Source organism: Scyliorhinus torazame, chromosome 3, assembly GCF_047496885.1.
Source record: "Scyliorhinus torazame isolate Kashiwa2021f chromosome 3, sScyTor2.1, whole genome shotgun sequence".
Lineage (NCBI taxonomy): Eukaryota > Metazoa > Chordata > Chondrichthyes > Carcharhiniformes > Scyliorhinidae > Scyliorhinus > Scyliorhinus torazame.
In genome coordinates, this window is record NC_092709.1 from 200,363,322 (window position 1) to 200,386,780 (window position 23,459).

At 47.0% G+C, this 23,459-nt stretch overlaps 1 protein-coding gene across 4 annotated transcripts in view; it reads right to left on the reverse strand.

Annotated features, from left to right (window-relative positions):
* The window catches only part of fryl (furry homolog, like), a 683,156-nt gene that overhangs the window by 86,917 nt on the left and 572,780 nt on the right, over positions 1–23,459 (reverse strand). For 2 of the 4 annotated variants that reach the window (XM_072496733.1, XM_072496732.1), the window contains 2 exons: positions 20,081–20,263; positions 15,928–16,136 (listed from right to left, as the gene is read on the reverse strand). In XM_072496733.1, the coding sequence (XP_072352834.1) occupies positions 15,928–16,136; positions 20,081–20,263 (392 nt within the window). The remainder of the gene's footprint in view (positions 1–15,927; positions 16,137–20,080; positions 20,264–23,459) is intronic. The other 2 variants (XM_072496730.1, XM_072496731.1) reach the window with 1 other exon arrangement.

The following is a 23,459-nucleotide window of genomic DNA, read 5'->3' on the forward strand; positions in this document are numbered from 1 at the left end:
ACCCTTGACACCAAGGCAGCATTTGACTGAATATGGCATCAAGGAATCCTATCAAATGGGAATCAGAGGAAAATCCTCGATTGACAGTCATACCTAGCACAAAGGAAGATGGCTGCGATTGTTTGAGTTCCTCAGGGTAGTGTCCTAGGCCCAACCTGTTTCATCAATGACCTTCTACCATTGTTAGGTCAGAAGTGAGGGCATTGGTGGATGATTGCACAATGTTCAGTGCCATTTACGGCTCCCCAGATATTGAAGTGTCCATGTGCAGCAAAACCTTGACAATTCATTCAAACATTTTTTTAATTTTTTATAAAGAGTCCCCAATTCTTTTTTTTCCAATTAAGGGGCATTTAGTATGGCCACTCCACCTACCTTGCACATCCTTGTATGTGGGGGTGAGACCGACGCAAACATGGGGAGAATGTGCAAACTCCACACGGACAGTGACCCGGGGTGGGGATCGAACACAGGTCCTTGGCGCCGTAAGGCAGCAGTGCTAACCACTGCGCTACCGTGCCGCCCGACCTCGACAATTCAGGCTTTGTTACTAAGTGGCAAGTAATATTTGCGCCACACAAGTGCCAAGCAGTGGCCATCTCTTGGGGCAGCACAGTAGCATAGTGGTTAGCACAATTGCTTCACAGCTCCAGGGTCCCAGGTTCGATTCCCGGCTTGGGTCACTGGCTATGCGGAGTCTGCACGTTCTCCCAGTGTGTGCGTGAGTTTCCTCCGGGTGCTCCGGTTTCCTCCCACAATCCAAAGATGTGCAGGTTAGGTGGATTGGCTATGCTAAATTGCCTTTAGTGTCCAAAATTGCCCTTCGTGTTGGGTGGGGTTACTGGGTTATGGGGATAGGGTGGAGGTGTGGGCTTGGGTAGGGTGCTCTTTGAAAGAGCTGGTGCAGACTCGATGGGCCGAATGGCCTCCTTCTGCACTGCAAATTCTATGACCCCCATGATCTCCAACAAGAGAGAACCTAGCCATTTCCCTCTGACATACAATGGCATTATCTTTGCTGAATTCCCCAATATCAACAGCCTGGGATTACCATTAACCAAAAATTGAACTGAACAAGCCACATAAATACTGTGACTACAAGAGCAAGTCAGAGGCTGGGAATTCAGCAGAGAGTAACTCACCTCATGGATCCCAAAGCCTGTCCACCATCCACAACTCACAAATTAGGGGTATGATGGAAAACTCTCCACTTTCCTGGATGAGTGTATTTCCAACAATGCTCAAGAAGCTTGGCATCATCCAGGACAAAGCAGCCCACTTGAGTGGGGCTCCATCCACCACCTTCAACATTCACTCCCCCCACCACTGACGCATAGAGGCAGCAGCGTACACAATCTTCAAGATGCACCGCAGCAGCTCGTCAAGACTTCTTCGACAGTACCTTCCAAATCCATAACCATTGCCACCTAGATGGACAAGGGCAGCAGATGCATGGGAACACCACCAGCGGCAAGCTCCTTTCATTCATTGTTGATGGGTCAAACCCCTTCATGTGGGTGTTTTCATAACACGTGGACCGTAGCAGTTCAAGAAGACAGCACACCACTATCATCGTGAGGGCAATTTAGGTTGGACAATAAATGTCGGCCTTGCCAGTGATACCCACATCTCAATGAACAAATCAAAAAGATTTGCTAAAGAAGACATGAAACCTGTACTTTTGTTGTCTTCTATTAGAATCTGTGGCAAAGGGAATAAACTTTCTTTGAAATCCATAGTCACCAAGCAGAGAAATCAACACTTTCACGATCAACCTTGGGGATCAAGTAACAATCCTTACATGGGGATGAACAATGCTAGATTTAAAATTTAGGTGCCCTGTATGGTTTGTTTTTTCCAGTGTCCTTTAAATTTGTCTGTTCATTTGTGCATATGCTTTACATATCAAAGAACAAGGCATGCATGGTACATTTCAGTCTGGCAGCTACATTGAGTATATGTGACGGCTAAACCCTCTGGAACAAGTACCAAACCGGATGTCCTAATGGGAGACAATTTTAATACTGGTACTCAGACTCCGAGCGAAAGTAGCATTGTACTACTGTAAAATAGCCCAGTGGCTATTTCTGCTTCAGCCATTATTAAAACTGTATAGGAACATAGGAATTATGAGCAGAAGTGGGCAATTCAGCCTTCGACCTGCTCCTCCATTCAATCAGATCATGGCTGATCTCTTCCTGGTCTCAAATCCACCTCTCTACCTGTTTCCCATACCCCTTGTTGAACCATTTTTAATAATTAGAAATATATCTATCTCCTCTTGAAACATTTAATCATTCAGACTCCACGGCACTATGGGGCAGCGAGTTCCACAAATTCACCAGCCTCTGTGGGAAGTAGTTCCTCCTCATCTCAGTTTTAAATCTACCGCCTCTCAACCTAGATCTGTGACCTCTCGTTCTTTTTTTAAAAAATAAAATATTTTATTCAACTTTTTCGGCCAAACAAAACAGTACAAAGGTTTTTCCCCTTTTTACAACAGCAAAACAATATAAATAACCGTGACCGTATTTTAACAAATAAATAAATAATATATAAACTAAATGGCAACTGCCATAACAAAAATAATAGCTCTCCCAAATAATAAAATCAGCAATTCAATATACATAACCAAGTACCAATATCTTTACAAAAACACCCCTGAGGACCCACCTGAGCCCCCCGCCCCCCTGAGTTGCTGCTGTTACCTTCCCATTTCCTTTATCGTTCTGCGAGGTAGTTAATGAACGGTTGCCACCGCCTGGTGAACCCCTGAGCCAAACCCCTTAGTGCAAACTTTATCCGTTCCAGTTTTATAAACCCTGCCATGTCGTTTATCCAGGTCTCCACACCCGGAGGCTTGGTTTCCTTCCACATAAGCAGTATCCTTCGCCGGGCTACTAGGGACGCAAAGGCCAGAACATCAGCCTCTCTCGCCTCCTGCATTCCCGGCTCTTCTGCAACCCCGAATTTAGCCAGCCCCCAGCCTAGCTCGACCCGGACCCCCACCACCTTTGAAAGCACCTTCGCCACCCCCACCCAGAACCCCTGCAGTGCCGGGCATGACCAAAACATGTGGGTATGGTTTGCTGGGCTTCTCGAGCATCTCCCACACCTATCCTCTACCCCGAAAAATTTACTGAGCCTTGCTCCGGTCATATGTGCCCTGTGCAAAACCTTAAATTGTATCAGGCTAAACCTGGCGCACGAGGACAAAGAGTTTACCCTACGTAGGGCATCTGCCCACAGTCCCTCTTCAATCTCTTCCCCCCAGCTCTTCCTCCCATTTTCCCTTCAGCTCATCCACCATGTTCTCCCCCTCGTCTCTCATTTCCCTGTATATATCTGACACCCTACCATCCCCCACCCATGTCCCGGAGATCACTCTATCCTGAATCTCCTGCGTCGGGAACTGCGGGAATTCCCTCACCAGTTGCCTCGCAAAAGCCCTCAGTTGCATGTATCGAAATTCATTCCCTTGGGGCAACCCATATTTTTCTGTCAGCGCTCCCAGACTCGCAAACGTCCCGTCCAAGAACAGATCCCTCAGTTGCACAATCCCAGCTCTCTGCCATGCTCCAAATCCCCCATCTATTCTCCCCGGGACAAACCTATGATTATTTCTTATCGGGGACCGCACCGAGGCTCCCGTCATTCCCCTATGCCGTCTCCACTGCCTCCAAATTTTCAGTGTTGCCACCACCACTGGACTTGTGGTGTATTTCTTCGGGGAGAACGGCAGCGGTGCCGTCACCAGTGCTTGTAGGCTGGTTCCTTTGCAGGACGCCATCTCCAATCTCTTCCACGCCGCTCCCGCCCCTTCTCCCATCCACTTACACACCATTGAAATATTGGCGGCCCAACAGTACTCACTTAAGCTCGGTAGTGCCAGTCCCCCCCTCTCCCTGCTACGCTGCAAGAACCCCCTCCTCACTCTCGGGGTCTTCCCAGCCCACACAAAACTCATGACGCTTTTCTTGAAAAAAGTCTTCGTGACCATCACTGGGAGGCACTGAAACACAAAAAGGAATCTCGGGAGGACTACCATTTTGACCGCCTGCACCCTCCCCACCAGTGACAGGGGCACCATGTCCCATCTCTTAAAATCCTCCTCCATCTTAAAATCCTCCTCCATCTGTTCCACCAATCGTGTTAAATTAAGTCTATGTAAGGTTCCCCAACTCCTGGCTATCTGGATCCCCAAGTACCAGAAATCCCTTGTTACCCTCCTCAGCGGTAAATCCTCTATTCCCCTGCTCTGTTCCCCCGGATGTACCACAAACAACTCACTCTTCCCCATATTCAATTTGTACCCCGAGAATTCCCCAACTCCCCGAGCGTCTGCATTATCTCAGGCATCCCCTCCACCGGGTCCGCAACATACAGCAGTAAATCACCTGCATACAAGCCTGGTGTTCTTCTCCTCCCCTGAGTACTCCCCTCCACTTCCTGGAGCCCCTCAGTGCTATGGCCAGGGGCTCAATTACCAATGCAAACAGTAACGGAGACAGGGGACACCACTGCCTCGTCCCTCTATAAAGACGGAAGTAGTCAGACCTCTGCCTGTTCGTGATCACACTTGCCACCGGGGCCTATATAGCAGCTGTACCCATCCAATGAACCCTTCACCAAAACCAAATCTCCTCAACACTTCCCACAGGTAGTCCCACTCCACCCTGTCAAATGCTTTCTCGGCATCCATCGCCACCACTATCTCCGCCTCCCCCTCTGGTGGGGGCATCATCATCACCCCTAGCAGCCTCCGTATGTTCGTGTTCAGCTGTCTCCCCTTAACGAACCCAGTTTGATCCTCATGGACCACCCCCGGGACACAATCCTCTATCCTCATCGCCATTACCTTGGCCAGGAGCTTAGCATCTACATTCAAAAGGGAAATGGGCCTGTAGGACCCACACTGCAGCGGGTCTTTATCCTTCTTCAAAAGTAACGATATTGTCGCCTCCGACATAGTCGGGGGCAACTTCTCCCTTTCCCTTGCCTCATTAAAGGTTCTCGTCAAAAACGGGGCCAGTAGGTCTATATATTTCCTATAAAATTTCACCGGGAACCGATCCGGTCCCGGGGCCTTCCCCGCCTGCATGCTCCCAATCCCTTTTACCACCTCCTCCACATCAATCTGTGCTCCCAGTCCCGCCCTCTCCTGCTCCTCCACCTTCGGGAATTCCAGCTGATCCAGGAAATGCATCATTCCCTCCTTCCCTTCCGGGGGCTGAGCCTTATACAACCTCTCATAGAATGTCTTAAACACCCCATTCACTCTCTCCGCTCCCCGTTCCATCTCTCCCTCCTCATCCCTCACCCCACCTATCTCCCTCGCCGCTCCCCTCTTCCTCAATTGTTGGGCCAGTAACCGACTCGCCTTCTCTCCATACTCATACTGCACTCCCTGTGCCCTCCTCCACTATGCCTCTGCCTTACCCGTGGTCAGCAGGTCAAATTCCACATGTAACCTTTGTCTTTCCCTGTACAGTCCCTCCTCCGGTGCCTCTGCATATTGCCTGTCCACCCTCAGAAGTTCTCTCAGCAATCGCTCCCTTTCTTTACTCTCTTGCTTCCCTTTATGTGCCCTTATGGATATCAATTCCCCTCTGACCACCGCCTTCAACGCCTCCCAGAACACTCCCACCTGAACCTCTCCATTGTCATTAAGCTCCAAGTACCTTTCGATACACCTCCTCACCCGTAGACATATCCCTTCATCCGCCAACAGGCCCATATCCATTCTCCAGAGTGGGTGCTGTTCCTTTTCCTCTCCTACTTCCAGATCTACCCAGTGTGGAGCGTGGTCCGAGATGGCTATGGCCGTGTACTCCGTCCCTGTCACCTTCGGAATCAGTGCCCTTCCCAGGACAAAAAAGTCTATCCGTGAATATACCTTGTGAACATGGGAGAAGAATGAGATCTCCTTACTCCTAGGTCTGATAAATCTCCAAGGGTCTACTCCTCCCATCTGTTCCATGAAGTCCTTAAGCACCTTGGCCGCTGCCGGCCTCCTCCCGGTCCTGGACTTCGACCGGTCCAGCCCTGGATCAAGCACTGTATTGAAATCTCCCCCCATTACCAACTTTCCCGCCTCCAGGTCCGGGATACGCCCCAACATACGACTCATGAAGTTTGCTTCATCCCAGTTCGGGGCGTATACGTTCACCAGAACCACTGCCTCCCCTTGCAGTCTGCCACTCACCATCACGTATCTACCCCCACTGTCCGGCACTATGGTCTTTGCCTCAAACAGTACCCGTTTCCCCACTAAAATAGCCACCCCCCTATTCTTCGCATCCAAACCCGAATGAAACACCTGTCCCACCCATCCTTTACGTAGTCTGACCTGATCTGTCAATTTCAGGTGCGTCTCCTGCAACATAACCACATCTGCCTTTAATTTCTTTAGGTGTGCGAGTACAGGCGCCCTTTTAATCGGCCCATTCAGCCCTCTCACGTTCCGTGTGATCAACCGGGTTGGGGGGCTCTTTACCCCCCCCCCCCCCCGGCCCTTTGTCGTGACCTCTCGTTCTTGATTTCCCCACATTTGTCTACGTTTACTTTATCAATCCCTTTTTATATACCTCAATCAGATCTTCTCCCATCCTTCTAAACTTCCTTTCATCCCTGGAATCAATCTGGTGAACCTCCTCTGAACTGCCTCCAAAGCCACCACATCCTTCCTCAAATAAGGAGACTAAAACTGGACACACTACTCCAGATGTGGTCTCACCAACAACCTATACAAGTGCAACAACACTTCTCTACTTTTATACTCCAGTCTTTTGCAATTAATGCTCAAATTCCATTTGCATCTTTAATTACATGTTGCACCTGCAAACTGACTTTTTGCGATTCATGAATAAAGACACCCAGATCCTTCTGCCCAGATGTATTTCGAATCTGTTTTCCATTTAGATAATAATCTGCTTTTCTATTTTTTCGTCCAAAATGGATAACCTCCCACTTATCCACATTAAACTCCATCTGCCAAATTTTGGCCCATTCTCCTAACCTGTCTACATCAGTCTGTAAACTCTATCTTCTCTTCACTGCCTGCTTTCCCATCTATTTTAGTACCATCCGCAGATTTTGCTATGTTACACTCTGTCCCGGCTTGCAGATTATTTATATAGATTGTAAAATGTTAAGGTCCGAGGACGTACTACTGCAAAACCCCACTAGTTACGTTTCACCATCTAGAGAGGGACCCATTTTTTTTTTTTTTAAATAATATTTTATTGAAAATTTTTGGTCAACCAACACAGTACATTGTGCATCCTTTACACAACATTGTAACAATACAGATAATAATGACCTTTTTTAAATTTAAACAAAAAAAAACAACAAATAAATAAATATTAAATAACAAAAAATAAAAACTAGCCCTAATTGGCAACTGCCTTGTCTCAGGCCACCCCCCCCCCCCATCCCTCCCCCCCCCCCCCAAAGTCCTGGGCCGCTGCTGCTGCCTTCTTTGTTCTCCCCTATCTATCTTTCCGCAAGATATTCGACGAACGGTTGCCACCGCCTAGTAAACCCTTGAGCCGACCACCTTAGGACGAACTTAATCCGCTCTAACTTTATGAACCCCGCCATATCATTTATCCAGGTCTCCATCCCCGGGGGCTTGGCTTCTTTCCACATTAGCAATATTCTGCGCCGGGCTACTAGGGACGCAAAGGCCAAAACATCGGCCTCTTTCGCCTCCTGCACTCCCGGCTCTTGTGCAACCCCAAATATAGCCAACCCCCAGCTTGGTTCGACCCGGACTCCTACTACTTTCGAAAGCACCTTTGTCACCCCCATCCAAAACCCCTGTAGTGCCGGGCATGACCAAAACATATGGGTATGATTCGCTGGGCTTCTCGAGCACCTCGCACACCTATCCTCCACCCCAAAAAATTTACTGAGCCGTGTTCCAGTCATATGTGCCCTGTGTAATACCTTAAACTGAATCAGGCTTAGCCTGGCGCACGAGGACGACGAGTTTACCCTGTTTAGGGCATCTGCCCACATCCCCTCATCAATCTCCTCCCCTAGCTCTTTTTCCCATTTCCCTTTTAGTTCGTCCATCATAGTCTCCCCTTCGTCTCTCATTTCCCTATATATATCCGACACCTTACCGTCCCCCACCCATTTCTTTGAGATGACTCTGTCCTGCACCTCTTGTGTCGGGAGCTGCGGGAATTCCCTCACCTGCTGCCTCGCAAAAGCCCTCAATTGCATGTACCTGAATGCATTCCCTTGGGGCAACCCATATTTCTCGGTCAGCGCTCCCAGACTCGCAAACTTCCCATCCACAAATAGATCTTTCAATTGCGTTATACCTGCTCTTTGCCACATTCCATATCCCCCATCCATTCCCCCCGGGGCAAACCTATGGTTGTTTCTTATCGGGGACCCCCCCAGTGCTCTGGTCTTTCCCCTATGTCGTCTCCACTGTCCCCAAATCTTCAGTGTAGCTACCACCACCGGACTCGTGGTATAGTTCCTTGGTGAGAACGGCAATGGGGCTGTCACCATAGCCTGCAGGCTGGTCCCCCTACAGGACGCCCTCTCTAATCTCTTCCACGCCGCTCCTTCCTCCTCTCCCATCCACTTACTCACCATTGAAATATTAGCGGCCCAATAATACTCACTTAGGCTCGGTAGTGCCAGCCCCCCCCTATCCCTACTACGCTGTAAGAATCCCTTCCTCACTCTCGGAGTCTTCCCGGCCCAAACAAAACCCATAATACTCTTTTCTATCCTTTTGAAAAAAGCCTTCGTGATCACCACCGGGAGACACTGAAACACAAAAAGGAATCTCGGGAGGACCACCATCTTAACTGCCTGCACCCTCCCTGCCATTGACAATGCTACCATATCCCATCTCTTGAAATCTTCCTCCATCTGTTCCACCAACCGCGTCAAATTTAGCCTGTGCAATGTGCCCCAATTCTTAGCTATCTGGATCCCCAGGTAACGAAAGTCTCTTGTTACCTTCCTCAACGGTAGGTCTTCTATTTCTCTACTCTGCTCCCCTGGATGCACCACAAACAGCTCACTCTTTCCCATGTTCAATTTATACCCTGAAAAATCCCCAAACTCCCCAAGTATCCGCATTATTTCTGGCATCCCCTCCGCTGGATCCGCCACATATAGTAGCAGATCATCCGCATATAAAGATACCCGGTGTTCTTCTCCTCCCCTAAGTATTCCCCTCCATCCCTTGGAACCTCTCAGCGCTATCGCCAGGGGCTCAATCGCCAGTGCAAACAGTAATGGGGACAGAGGACATCCCTGCCTTGTCCCTCTATGGAGCCGAAAATATGCCGATCCCCGTCCATTCGTGACCACACTCGCCACTGGGGCCCTATACAACAGCTGCACCCATCTAACATACCCCTCTCCGAACCCAAATCTCCTCAACACCTCCCACAGATAATCCCACTCCACTCTATCAAATGCTTTCTCGGCATCCATCGCCACTACTATCTCCGTTTCACCCTCTGGTGGGGCCATCATCATTACCCCTAACAACCTCCGTATGTTCGTGTTCAGCTGTCTCCCCTTCACAAACCCAGTTTGGTCCTCATGAACCACCCCCGGGACACATTCCTCTATTCTCATTGCCATTACCTTGGCCAAGACCTTGGCATCTACATTGAGGAGGGAGATTGGTCTGTAGGACCCGCATTGTAGCGGATCCTTTTCCTTCTTTAAAAGAAGCGATATCGTTGCTTCTGACATAGTCGGGGGCAGTTGTCCCCTTTCCTTTGCCTCGTTGAAGGTCCTCGTCAGTAGCGGGGCGAGCAAGTCCAAATATTTTCTGTAAAATTCAACTGGGAATCCGTCCGGTCCCGGGGCCTTTCCCGTCTGCATGTTCCTAATTCCTTTCACCACTTCTTCTACCGTGATCTGTGCTCCCAATCCCATCCTTTCCTGCTCTTCCACCTTGGGAATTTCCAGCCGATCCAAAAACTCCATCATTCTCTCCCTCCCATCCGGGGGTTGAGCTTCATACAATTTTTTATAAAATGTCTTAAACACTTCATTCACTCTCTCCGCTCCCCGCTCCGTCTCTCCATCTTCGTCTCTCACCCCCCCTATTTCCCTCGCTGCTCCCCTTTTCCTCAATTGGTGTGCCAGCAATCTGCTCGCCTTCTCTCCATATTCATACTGTACACCCTGCGCCTTCCTCCATTGTGCCTCTGCAGTGCCTGTGGTCAGCAAGTCAAATTCCACATGCAGCCTTTGCCTTTCCCTATACAGTCCCTCCTCCGGTGCTTCCGCATACTGTCTGTCCACCCTCAAAAGTTCTTGCAACAACCGCTCCCGTTCCTTACTCTCCTGCTTCCCTTTATGTGTCCTTATTGATATCAGCTCCCCCCTAACCACCGCCTTCAACGCCTCCCAGACCACTCCCACCTGAACCTCCCCATTGTCATTGAGTTCCAAGTACTTTTCAATGCATCCCCTCACCCTTAAGCACACCCCCTCATCCGCCATTAGTCCCATATCCATTCTCCAGGGTGGACGCCCTCTTGTTTCCTCCCCTATCTCCAAGTCTACCCAGTGTGGGGCATGATCCGAAATGGCTATAGCCGTATATTCCGTTCCCCTCACCCTCGGGATCAATGCCCTACCCAACACAAAAAAGTCTATGCGTGAATAGACTTTATGGACATAGGAGAAAAACGAGAACTCCTTACTCCTAGGTCTACTGAATCTCCACGGGTCCACCCCTCCCATCTGCTCCATAAAATCCTTAAGCACCTTGGCTGCTGCCGGCCTCCTACCAGTCCTGGACTTCGACCTATCCAGCCTTGGTTCCAACACCGTGTTAAAGTCTCCCCCCATTATCAGCTTTCCGGTCTCTAGGTCTGGGATGCGTCCTAGCATTCGCCTCATAAAATTGGCATCGTCCCAATTCGGGGCATACACGTTTACCAACACCACCATCTCTCCCTGTAATTTGCCACTCACCATCACGTATCTGCCCCCGTTATCCGCCACTATAGTCTTTGCCTCGAACATTACCCGCTTCCCCACTAATATAGCCACCCCCCTGTTTTTCGCATCCAGCCCCGAATGGAACACCTGCCCTACCCATCCTTTGCGCAACCTAACCTGATCTATCAGTTTCAGGTGCGTTTCCTGTAACATGACCACATCTGCTTTAAGTTTCTTAAGGTGTGCGAGTACTCGTGCCCTCTTTATCGGCCCGTTAAGCCCCCTCACGTTCCACGTGATCAGCCGAGTTGGGGGCTTCCCACCCCCCCCCCCTTGCCGGTTAGCCATCATCTTTTTCCAGCTTCTCGCCCAGTTCCCACGCGGCTGTATTTCTCCCAGACGGTGCCCCCCCGCCCATCCTTTCCCGCACCCACTCCCCCCTTTCCCCAGCAGCAGCAACCCAGTAATTCCCCCCTCCCCCCCCCCCCCCGCTAGACCCCCCGCTAGCGTAATTACTCCCCCCATGTTGCTCCCAGAAGTCAGCAAACTCTGGCTGACCTCGGCTTCCCCCCGTGATCACGGCTCGCCCTGTGCGGCGCCCCCTCCTTCCTGCTTCTCTATTCCCGCCATAATTATCATAGCGCGGGAACCAAGCCCGCGCCTCTCCCTCGGCCCCGCCTCCCATGGCCAACGCCCCATCTCCTCTCCCTCCCCACCTCCCCCCATCACCACCTGTGGGAGAAAGAAAAGTTACCATACCGCAGGATTAATCATACAATCCCTCTTCGCCCCCCCCCCCCCCCACTCGTCCCACCACTTTGTCCAAACGTTCATTTTCGTAGTCCAATCATTCCAATTTTTCTTCTACAATAAAAGTCCACGCTTCATCCGCCGTCTCAAAGTAGTGTTGCCTCCCTTGATATGTGACCCACAGTCTTGCCGGTTGCAGCATTCCAAACTTTATCTTTTTTTTGTGAAGTACCGCTTTGGCCCGATTAAAGCTCGCCCTCCTTCTCGCCACCTCCGCACTCCAATCTTGATAGACGCGGATCACCGCGTTCTCCCATTTACTACACCGAGTTTTCTTCGCCCATCTAAGGACCATTTCTCTATCCTTAAAACGGAGAAATCTCACCACTATGGCTCTGGGAGCTTCTCCTGCTCTCGGTCCTCGCACCATAACTCGGTATGCTCCCTCCACCTCCAACGGACCCGTCGGGGCCTCCACTCCCATTAACGAGTGCAGCATCGTGCTCACATATGCCCCGACGTCCGCCCCCTCCACACCTTCAGGAAGGCCAAGAATCCTCAAGTTGTTCCTCCTTGCGTTATTTTCCAGTGCCTCCAACCTCTCCACAGATCGTTTCTGGTGTGCCTCCTGTATCTCCGACTTCACCACCAGGCCCTGTATGTCGTTTTCATTCTCTGCTGCTTTCGCCTTCACGACCCGAAGCTCCTGCTCCTGGGTCTTTTGTTCCTCTTTCAGCCCTTCAATCGCCTGTAATATCGGGGCCAACAACTCTTTCTTCATTTCCTTTTTTATCTCCTCCACGCAGCGTTTCAAAAACTCTTGTTGTTCAGGGCCCCATATGAAACTGCCACCTTCCGACGCCATCTTGGTTTCTGCTTGCCTTCCTTGCCGTTGTTCCAAAGGATCCGCTGCAATCCGGCCACTTTCCTCTCCTTTTTCCATCCGTGTCCAGGGGGAACACCCTTCTGGTTTACCGCACGGTGTTTTCAGCCGTTAAAATTGCCGTTGGGGCTCCTATCAAGAGCCCAAAAGTCCGTTTCACAGGGAGCTGCCGAAACGTGCGACTCAGCTGGTCATCGCCGCACCCGGAAGTCCCGAGGGACCCATTTATCACGCCCTCTGCTTTCTGTCAGTAGCCAATCCTCAATCCAATCTAGTACTCTACCCCCAATCCCCAGCGATCTCATCTTCTGGATCAGTCTTTTATGTGGCACCTTGTCAAATGCCTTCTAGAAGTCTAGTTAGACCACATCCACAGGTTCCCCATTTTCCACCTGGTTCTGTCATCAAAGAACTCAAGCAAGACTTACTTGGATTTTGAACAAATAACTCCACTCTACCCGGTTAAAAGACTTCTCTGCGTTCACTGACACAATCACCACCGTCTCACCACAAAAGCCAACCCAGGAATATACCCTATATACATGTGAGAAGAAGGAATACACCCTCTCTCCCGGATGCCCAAGCATCCACGGATCCACCATCCCCATTCTCTCCATAAACCCTCCCAGCTCTTGCGCCATTCTCGCTCTCCCCATTGACTTAGGGCTCGACGTTTCCATCCTTGGTTCTAATACACAATTAAAATCCTCCCCCCCACCCCCATACTCAGCTGGTGAGTGTCCAAGTCCGGAATCGGTCCTAACAGCCTCTTCATGAATCCTGCGTCATCTGAATTAGGCGCATATGCACTCACCAATACCACTGGAGTCTCCACTAGCATCCCACTCACTATCACAAATCCCCCCCCCCCCCTCCAAACCAGGTCCCACTACTCCCATGCCTCCATAAACCCAGTTTTCTTATTCAGCAGTATGGTGACCGCCCCTCAACTTTGATTCGAACCCAGAGTGGAACACTTGCCCCACCCACCCCTTCCTCAGCCTCATCTGATCTTTCACCCGGAGATGCATGTCCTGCAGGAAAATCACCTCTTCTCTCAAACCTGTCAATTGCGCGAACACCCAGGACCCTCTAACCGGCCCATTTAGCATACAAATATTCCATGTTCAAGACTCTCACTGGAGGCTGCCACCTCCCCTCCCCCCTCGAGTCCGCCATCATCACCCTGGGCTCCGCCCCCATCCCTTCTCTGAATCGGGCCCAGCAAAGATGGCCCCCCCCCACCGCAGTCATTCCCAAACTCACCTGACATACTGGCCATGTCGCCTCCCCTCCCCCCAACCAGACTAACCACCAGCAACCACCCCCCCCCCACTTCATTTTCATTCACTAACATTTCTTGCTAGCGTGGTGATTCCCACTTGAAGGCCTTAACCCAAAGACCCAGCTTCACCATCACCCTCTTTCCTACAACCCCGTTTCTTCTCTCCAGCACTCCTTCCCGGCCCCTCCCCCAGTACCGTGTAGCCAAACCAATGCAAGAAACATCACCTCAAAGTGGCCCCCAGACAGACCATTCTCGAACCGCCCCGCCGACTCACTATAATCCCTCATGCGCTGTGCAGAGAAACAGAGTGCAATACAATTAAACATTATATCCCCAACACAAAAGCCTCTCCAAAAAAGACAGCAATTTAACTTCAATACAAAAAAAGGGGGTGCAATCACCCCCATAACAACCTTTCCCAATCAGCAAACAAAAACATGTGCCAAAATTTAACAGAGACTGAACTTTCACCCATGTTCTTATTTCAGTCCTCTCCCAGCTTATGTTCCTTAATAAAATCATTTGACTCCTCCGGCATCCCAAAGTAATATTCCCTGCCCTCGAAGGTGACCAAAGGTTTGGCCGAATACAACACCCCAAACCGAATCTGGTGCCAGTACAACACTGCCTCGGGCCTTGTTGAATCCCGCCCATCTATTGGCCAGCTCAGCACCAATGTCCTGATAAATCTGGATTCAGTTGCTTGCCAATCGCAATCCGGCTGCGCTCATGCCCACCTCAGAATCTTTTCCTTGTTCGAGAACTTGTGCATATGATAATAACCGCCCGGTGTGGCTCCTCCTCTCTTGGCTTCTGCCATAGCGATCTATGTGCCCGATCCACATCCGGGGCTTTATCCAGCACCTTCCCGTCCACCAATCTCAACAGCATTTCACGATATAGCCCGTTGCATTGGTTCCCTCCGGTCGGACCACAGGCATCTGTCCTCCTGGTCCTCTATCCTCCTGATCCTCTATCTTTGCTCGCAGTATCTTGCACAGGACTTTGCACATTCTTCCCATGTCTGCGTGGGTTTCCTCTGGGTGCTCTGGTTTCCTCCCGGGGATGTGCAGGTTGGGTGGATTGGCCATGATAAAAACTGCCCGAGTGCCCAAAAGGGGTGGGGTTACAGGGATATGGTGGGTCTAAGTAGGATGCTCTTTCCAAAGGCCGGTGCAGACTCGATGGGCCAAATGGCCGCCTTCTGCACTGTACGGATTCTATGATTCTATGTCCACTAGAATCGCCATGTCCGCTTCCAGTGACACAATCCAGTTGCTTTGGTTGGTTACCAGTCTCCACCTCTTGGATTGTCGCCCCCCTGCACCTTCCGGCGCTTCTCCACCCACTGCAAAGTCCCGCAATCGCCTTAGACCAGTCACTCTGCCTTTCTGTACGTTGCTGCTGGAATGCTCCCTTAATGAAGCTCATCAACTGCTCCATTGGCAGTTTTCCAGTCAATGACGACACTTCCCCCTCCGCCATTTTTCCAACTAATGCTGCACAACAACTCTCCTCCAACTCTTTAGCCAGGGCTCGTATTGTCTTCTGCCTCGTTTGATACCCTGTAGACATGCCCATCTGGGAGAGAACTGATTCCCTCCACTGAGTTGCACAACTTTTCTGCCAAAGTTCAGGTAAAAGGGACCGAATCCAACACCTCCAGGCAGTAGCCACCCTGTGTGCGACCACTCACTTCTTGGCCACCAGCGGAAGTCAAAATTCCATTTATTTTAAGGTAATGCAAATTATTTTTAAAATTTGATGTTTTAACTTAATCCCACACGTATTCCCCAATCTTTATGTCACTCCCCCAAAAATGTTCAAAAAGTCACCTCTAATCTGTGCTTTTTACTTCCTGGTTTGCTGTCTGAGAATTTTTCATCCCAATTGACTGATCGGCCTGCTTGATGATTTCACTGTTCCTGCATGCGACAGATCCCTACGCATGGCACCAGATTCAAAGTGGTCTTGGAATAGTGATAAAAGCAGTGCACTAACTGGAAACAATAATTATTCTGGGCATTCCTTCTCACGTGTTAGCTGAGTAATATAGAGGTAATACCTTGAATGACCTGAAAGATCTGCCTCCTCCTCTTCACATCGCTCGTCAAGCTCTTTAAGCGCAAGGGTTACATCTTCATCATAGATAGACTCTGGGGAACTCCCAGGAAAAAGAGTGTCTTGAAACTTTGAGGATTCTTGGTTAATGTCTGGACCTATGTCTTCACCAATAGTGTTAGCCAGTTCATCCTTCAAAGCTACAGTGGCATCCTGAAATCAAATACAGAACTAGAAATACAGCACTATATATGATTTGTTGATGTTACTTTCACAATTACATAGATCAATTTGGTTTTAAATATCCTAAACTAGCATGTAAAAATTTTAAGATGCAATTTTAAAATTGGAGTCCTGCCATTACTTAGAAACAGTTGAAAACTTTCAGGAAAAAGCATAATGTTGCTTTCTAAATGTTGGTAATGTTTATGCTGCTTGCCCCTTGGTTTGGAATGCAAATAAAGTCCAAATGATAGTGATCAACAAAAACATACATATTCTCAATATGCAGAAGAATTGCCGTCTTTACATGGCAAGTAAAAAAAAAAGTTTAAGATCCGTTAGTGGATGGGGAGCTTGGTGATACCCATGATCCCAAACTAGGAAAGTTAAAATACATGCTTCAGCAGGGAAGCACTGAGTGAAGGACAGACCTTTCTCTAAAGGAAGAAAAAACTCAAAGGGAAGTCACCTGAGGAAACTGTTGTGAACTTGACTTACAAATAAAAACTATATTTTATAAATATAATCATTTCTTAACATAAGCAATCTGGCTATAAAAAAGGGTCACATCAGGTATTAGTTCAATGTCTTCAGAAAAACAGGGCTACAATAATGTAGAGAACTGATAACTTCTCGTTAGTGCCGAGGCATACTTTGCTGCCTATTTAAAAGTTTAATTTTGAGTTAGAGCAGGCCTAATGTTTGCACATGTACAGGCAAGATGTTGGTCTTAAAATACCAATTATGGAGTTTTCAGAATCAAGTGCACTGATAAGTGCATTAATCATTAAGTTTATGAGGATAGACAGAACCAGAAATGCATTTGACATTCTCAGGTGTGATTTTTCTTTATATTTTATTCCCCGTCCAAACAGACCAATCATCTCAGGCTTGGAAATGGTTTACTCAAGTAACCACCTTTTTATGGCACCATCGATCCTGAAATTTAACGGACCCATTGAAATTTTACTGCAACTTCCCCAAGAACCTGACCAATAAAGGCAAACCTACTGCTATAGGAAACCATTATAAAATCAATATGAGATCCAAATTTGAGTTTTCATGGTTTGGTGTGAGAAGGGAATGCTCAGCTACCATCACCAGCATAACTGAAAATGGACAGGACAAAGGTTCACCAGTGGTTTCATACAATATACAAGAAGATAAAACACACAGGTCTGAAAGAAAGTGCTGTTTATTTCCAATAGGTAGAGACTTTTGGGGAAATTTAATAAAAATTAAGATTAATAATAGCATGGTGTCGGTGGGGCTGAATTTTAGTCTAAATCACTAGTCTGTTCATGATCAGCATCAGAGCGAGAGATTACTTGATTTTCATTGAGTGAGGATGACTTGGGAGCCCTTTAAAATGGCAGCCGTGACCTGACCCGATTCTGGGATTTCCGACCCCATTGTCGCGGTTTCAATTTTTCAACAGGGGCACTAAAGGGCGCGGAGTGGTTTGGATCAAAATCCCACAACCTTCATTCCTGACTTGGCCGGTTCCATTGTTGGGATAGGTATGTCCTAGTCCTTCGGTTTTCAATGATTTGCGGTTCATGGCACCTCAGAGGTGTTGTGAAACACAGTCTGCGGGGACCTTTTAAAAAGATAACTTCAAATGGTCCTTCTCATGTTCGCAACCCCATGCCAAAGTATGTCCCTCCACACTCCCCATGACAATGCATGCACCCACAAATAACCCCTATAGTCCCTCATGCCCTCCATGACAAAGTACGTCCCCACACCCCCCAAAGCCCGAAGGCCCTTCATGCCCCATGCCAAACTATGACAGCCTCAAGCCCTTTCAAGCACTATACACTGTACAGAAGCAATTCACTTTGAAGTGACAGCTGGATATAGAAAGAAAAGACTTAACACAAAGTTATTAATTGGTAAGTTTCCATGTTCTTAAAATACAAATAATTTTTACTATAGTCCAATAAAAGTGTCAATGATCCAGAAGTTTAAACAGCTGAAACTGTAGGCACTTGAAATCTCTTCTGTAAATGAACATTGTAACAATTATAGCATAGATCAGAAAGCCAGATTCATTCAAGCAACATTTTTCTTGGGGCTCAGGTGTTTCAACAAGTTAATTAATTTCTGGGCTCTCAGCCATGGCTCACTATGCATGCTTTGCTGAGAAGCCAGGTATGCATTAGAGTATTAAAACAACTGAACCCCAGAAAATATATGATTGACAGCTCTGCCTCTCTGATCTCTGCTGTCAATTTCACAATGTTTGTTTACACAAGATTAAAATATTTAAAGTCCCTGCAGATTCAGCTACTGAAATGTTAAAGAGTATGGATATTAACACATCAATTGGGCGTGGAGATTTTTAAGAAGGTGGAAAGCTATCAAATTATTTTTTAATTTTTTTAATAACATTCCATAGTGTCAAAATAGGATTCATTGGTTCTACACAGTGTATGGGCATGGATGTTCCATTCCTTGGCATGGGAGTCATAGGGATTGCCTGGGGGCATATTTTAATATGGGGGACATACCTTGGCCTGGGGGCATGAGGGGTCATACTGAGTGTTTTGGGGGCATGTGAAATGAGTGGGGAGGGAAGAGCTGTGAGGAGTTAGGGCTGGAGGTCCTGTTTTTATGTTAATTGGGACAAAGTCCACAGCACCAAGGTGGGCCTCTTTAGCAGCCTGCCTTTGCATCTCACAGCCCTTGCAGCTGCTCTGAACTTTGTCCCGGGTTAACTCCAGCCCTCACCCATCCACAATGAAGATCCTTTTCTTGCGGATAGTTTCTCCTGAAGTGGGCAGGCTGAACTGGGTATTTTCCCACCTTGAGGATCCTGGCCTACCTTTCCATTTGGCCAGAAATACTGCAACACACCTGTATTACGGTTTTGTCATCTTTGCCACAACTCTTAGAATGTCCCTCATAACTTTGATTAGTCTACAGTTGGTACAAGTCAACAATATAGAACTGTCTCATAGTTTAGCACAAATAGTTGCTAAGTTATCAATCTTGCGCAGAATCCACAGAATATCTGAGATAGGAATGTGGAAACCACACACTGGTTAAGCTTTTTTCAAGGCACTTTGCAGGGGCAGTGCGAAAGATTTACTCTACATCGCATATATGCTTTAATTGATGTGTAAGCATTTGATGCAGTCAATAGGAGCAAAATGTGCATTACCACCTCTCACTTTGAAAATACACCTTCCTTCATAAAAGTAAAAGGCAATTCATAGTTTAGTTCTATGCCCAACTGCTTAAATAACAGCAATAAATTTGGCAGGAATTTCAGTTGCAATATTTATTTACTACAAATAAGCAATTTAAAGATGCTAGACATAAAAAATTGAACTTATATTAGTAATGTAGTATAAAAGGAATGTTATCATACTTACAAATTAGGTTTAGCCCCAAAGGTGACACTAACCAGCCCTATTCCAATGCCTTTACATTGTCATTTTAAGGATGAGTGACATGGGTGATATGCTAACACAGCAAGCCTGAGGCTAGCACCCGCAATCTCAACCCACAATCATTGTGCAATATGCAAAGCCAAGAAAAGATTAACATTGCCAAGCCCAGAATCAAGATTTCTTAAAATTAGTTGTTTAGCAAAATCACCATCACCCTTGAAGGCCACAGGATTAATCAAGAGAGAATACAAATTTCATCGTTAAATTATATTTCTGCAAAAGTGCTGTTTAAATCTATTATACAAAAGGAATTTATTTTAACCTGTGCAAACAATTCATCCATCTAAAGACAACCCTTTTAGGGATCTTATGATAGACACATCCTGTCTAAACACTGTCACAGGTTAAAAATATTAAAACTTCATATGGTTGTGAATCTGCAATGTTTGATCAATTTTCAGTGCAGAAGTATACCAGGAATAAATGTAATTAAAAAGATCCCAAATCAGCCATGCACCAACCCAAATTTCTACCCACATTGCTTCCCACCTCAGGCAGCTGGTTGTTAGCGCTATCTGGAAGAGGTGTCTCTAAATTTGGGGTGTCAGCTCTGGGCAGTGGTGCTTCGTCAGACACCATATTGGTTGCTGTGTCTCGTAAATGCAGCAGAAAATCCACATGGTTTGGAGCAGCATCATCTATTGCTGAATCACTGTTTAGCTAAGGGAGGGATACAGGAAATTACAAATAATAAATCCATTTGAATATGTTTCTTATTACTAAAGCTTAACTACACCAATGAAAAAAAACCTCACACTCAATATAATAGTTATTATAACCAGAATGCATGGTGAACCAGAAACAAAGTTTGACATTAAATATTTGAACAATGTATTATGTCAGTGGGCTGTGAGTAAACACTCCATTAGTTGACTGTCAAGAGAATTGTGGAAACAATCGGTTTCCTATCTGAAAACTGTATGCATATATGTGTTCATAAATGTCTTTAACTTGAAATCTTTATTATAAACATTCTGGTGTAGAACTATCACTTTGCCTATATTAAGTACAAAAATGGGTACTTAAATTTCACAATAAAACCTTATGAAGAGGGAGAGGCAGTATGCATTAATCATTCAGCAGCTAGCGTGCTTGAGTTCTTCACAAGTTCTACAATCACTTGAACTTGTCCGAGCTTTTAAAATTGGATATTCATTGAAATTAAAATGCCCGTTTGCTAAGTTATATCTTCTGAAAACTGTGCAGCCAATTTTGCAAATTGCTTAAGTTTTTATAACTAGAGCCAGAAGATAAAGGGCACAAACCTGTAGGGGTTTGGGTGAAGAAATACAGAATAGGATGGGCAAGAGGGTCAGGGAGTGAGCTTAAAAAACATTAAAGTGACGTCAGCACAAGGGAAAATGTTGAGTAGCTAGTGAATGTATTTTTTAAGCAAGTCTTCAATTTATTTCAGCTAAGTTTAGTTAGTCAAATAGAGAGAGGGCAGGGCACCTCATTCATGTGGGATACTTGTGTGTATCTTGCTCTGTCAACTGATATTCAGTTCTGACGACTGGAAAAGGAAATGGTTCATCTGGGAAATACTTCCTGAGCCAAGGCCACAACAACAGAGGTGCTTAGCTGCACAGGAGGGGTGGGGTTTCAGTACAAAAATTGCTCTCCGTGTAGAGTCATGCACAACTGTAGTGCAAATTTAAAGGAAAAAACAGAAGGGTCATGAAATACTTTTTCAACGCAGTTTGTTGTTGCAAGTTGGAATGCACTGCTTGAAAGATTGGTGAATCTGTAAAATTCAAAAGAGAACTGGAATAATATTTGGAATGGACTAAACAGTGAAAAAGCTAAAAAGTGGGGTTAATTAGGTGGCTGTACCAAAGGGATGGTACAAGAATAAGGTGCCAAAATAACACCCTCTGTGATGCCTCAATCTATGATTCCATTAGATTCATTCAACATGGATGTTCAGAAACTCTAAAGTGCTGCAAAATGGTTGCACTGACCTCTGCCCCCGATTAGCAAATTCTCCAGAAATTGTGCCAAGTGCAATGTTGTAATTTTAGAACTCTGGTGCTGGCTCAAATATACAGTTGGTCAAATTTAAAGCCAATTCTTTCAATACGTGTTCACTGTTACACTGCATCAATAATGTTACCATATAGATATAGCACTTGGAACATTTTAGAACTTTGTTATTAGAGAATTATAATACATATGTAAAGAAGCAAAATACTGTGGATGCTGGAAAAACTCAACAGGTTGGCAACATCTGCAGAGAAAACATTTTAAGTCCGTTTGGTTCTTCATCAGAACTAAAGAAAGGGATAATTGTGTTAGATACTAACCTACCTGTGAGAGATGTAAGGATTCAGAGCAGAGGGAATCAAGAACAAGAGAAAAAGACAGTTTTGGCATTCTTATGTGAGGAAGGATGTTCTTGCTATGGAGAGAGTGCAGCAAAGGTTTACCAAGTTGATTCCTGAGATGGCAGGACTGTGATGTGAGGAGAGACTAGGTCAATTAGGGTTATATTCATTGGAGTTTAGAAGAGAGAGGGGATCTCATAGAAACAAACAAAATTCTAACAGGTTAGACAGGGTAAATTCAGAATGTTCCCAATGGTGGAGGAGTCCAGAACTGGGGGTCATAGTTTGAGGATAAGGGGTAAATCTTTTAGGACTGAGGGGAGAAGTTTCTTCACCAAGACAGTGGTGAATCTGTCACATTCACCAGCACAGAATGTAGTTGAGGCCAAAACATTGTGCTATTTCAAGAAGGAAGTAGATATAGCTCTTGGGGTATTGAACTTGATGATCAGCCATGATTATAATGAATGGTGGAGCAGGCCCGATGTGCCGAATGGCCTCCTCCTGCTTCTATTTTCTATGCTTCTATGTAAGATGCAGCTTGAAGAACAAGACAGGTGGCCTGGTGTGGGAGGATTGGGGGGGGGGGAAAGAGAGAGAGAGAGAGAGAGAGGGGGAGGAGGGTTATTGCATTGTGACAATAAATTTATCGGATATTTTTTTTAAAGGGGTTTAAGATTGAGGAGCAAGGTCACAGTCTAAAGTTGATGAAGTCAATGTTGTCCTGAGGGCTGTAATGTGCCTAATCGGAAGATGAGATAGATGCTGCTCTCAATGCTTGCTTCACTGGAGCACTGTAGCAGACCAAAGACAGACATAAGTGCATCAGAGCAAGATACTGAGATAAAATGGCAGGCAACAGGAAGGTTGAGGTCATACTTGCAGACTGAGCAAAGGTGTACCGCAAAGTGGTCACTCCGTCTGCATTTAGTTTCCCCAATGTAGAGATTACAGCATTGGGAGCAACAGACCAAACCGAAGGAAATGCAAGTCATAGATTATCATAGAATTTACAGTGCAGAAGGAGGCCATTCGGCCCATCGAGTCTGCACCGGCTCTTGGAAAGAGCACCCGACCCAAGGTCAACACTTCCACCCTATTCCCATAACCCAGTAACCCCACCCAACACTAAGGGCAATTTATCACGGCCAATCCACCTAACCTGCACATCGTTGGACTGTGGGAGGAAATCGGAGCACCCGGAGGAAACCCACGCACACACGGGGAGGACGTGCAGACTCCGCACAGACAGTGACCCAAGCCGGAATCGAACCTGGGACCCTGGAGCTGTGAAGCAATTGTGCTATCCACAAAGCTACCGTGCTGCCCAAGTGAAACGCTGCTTAACCTAAAAGGAGTATTTGGGGCCTTCAATGGCGAGGAGGGAGGAGGTAAAGGTGCAGGTTTGCACCTTCTGCGACTGCTGGAAAAGGTTGGTGGGAAGGGGATGGGATTTGGGTGTGGTGGAGGCGTGGACTAGGGTGTCACAGAAGGAGTGGTGCCTGTGGAAAGCTTATGGGGCAGGAGAAGGG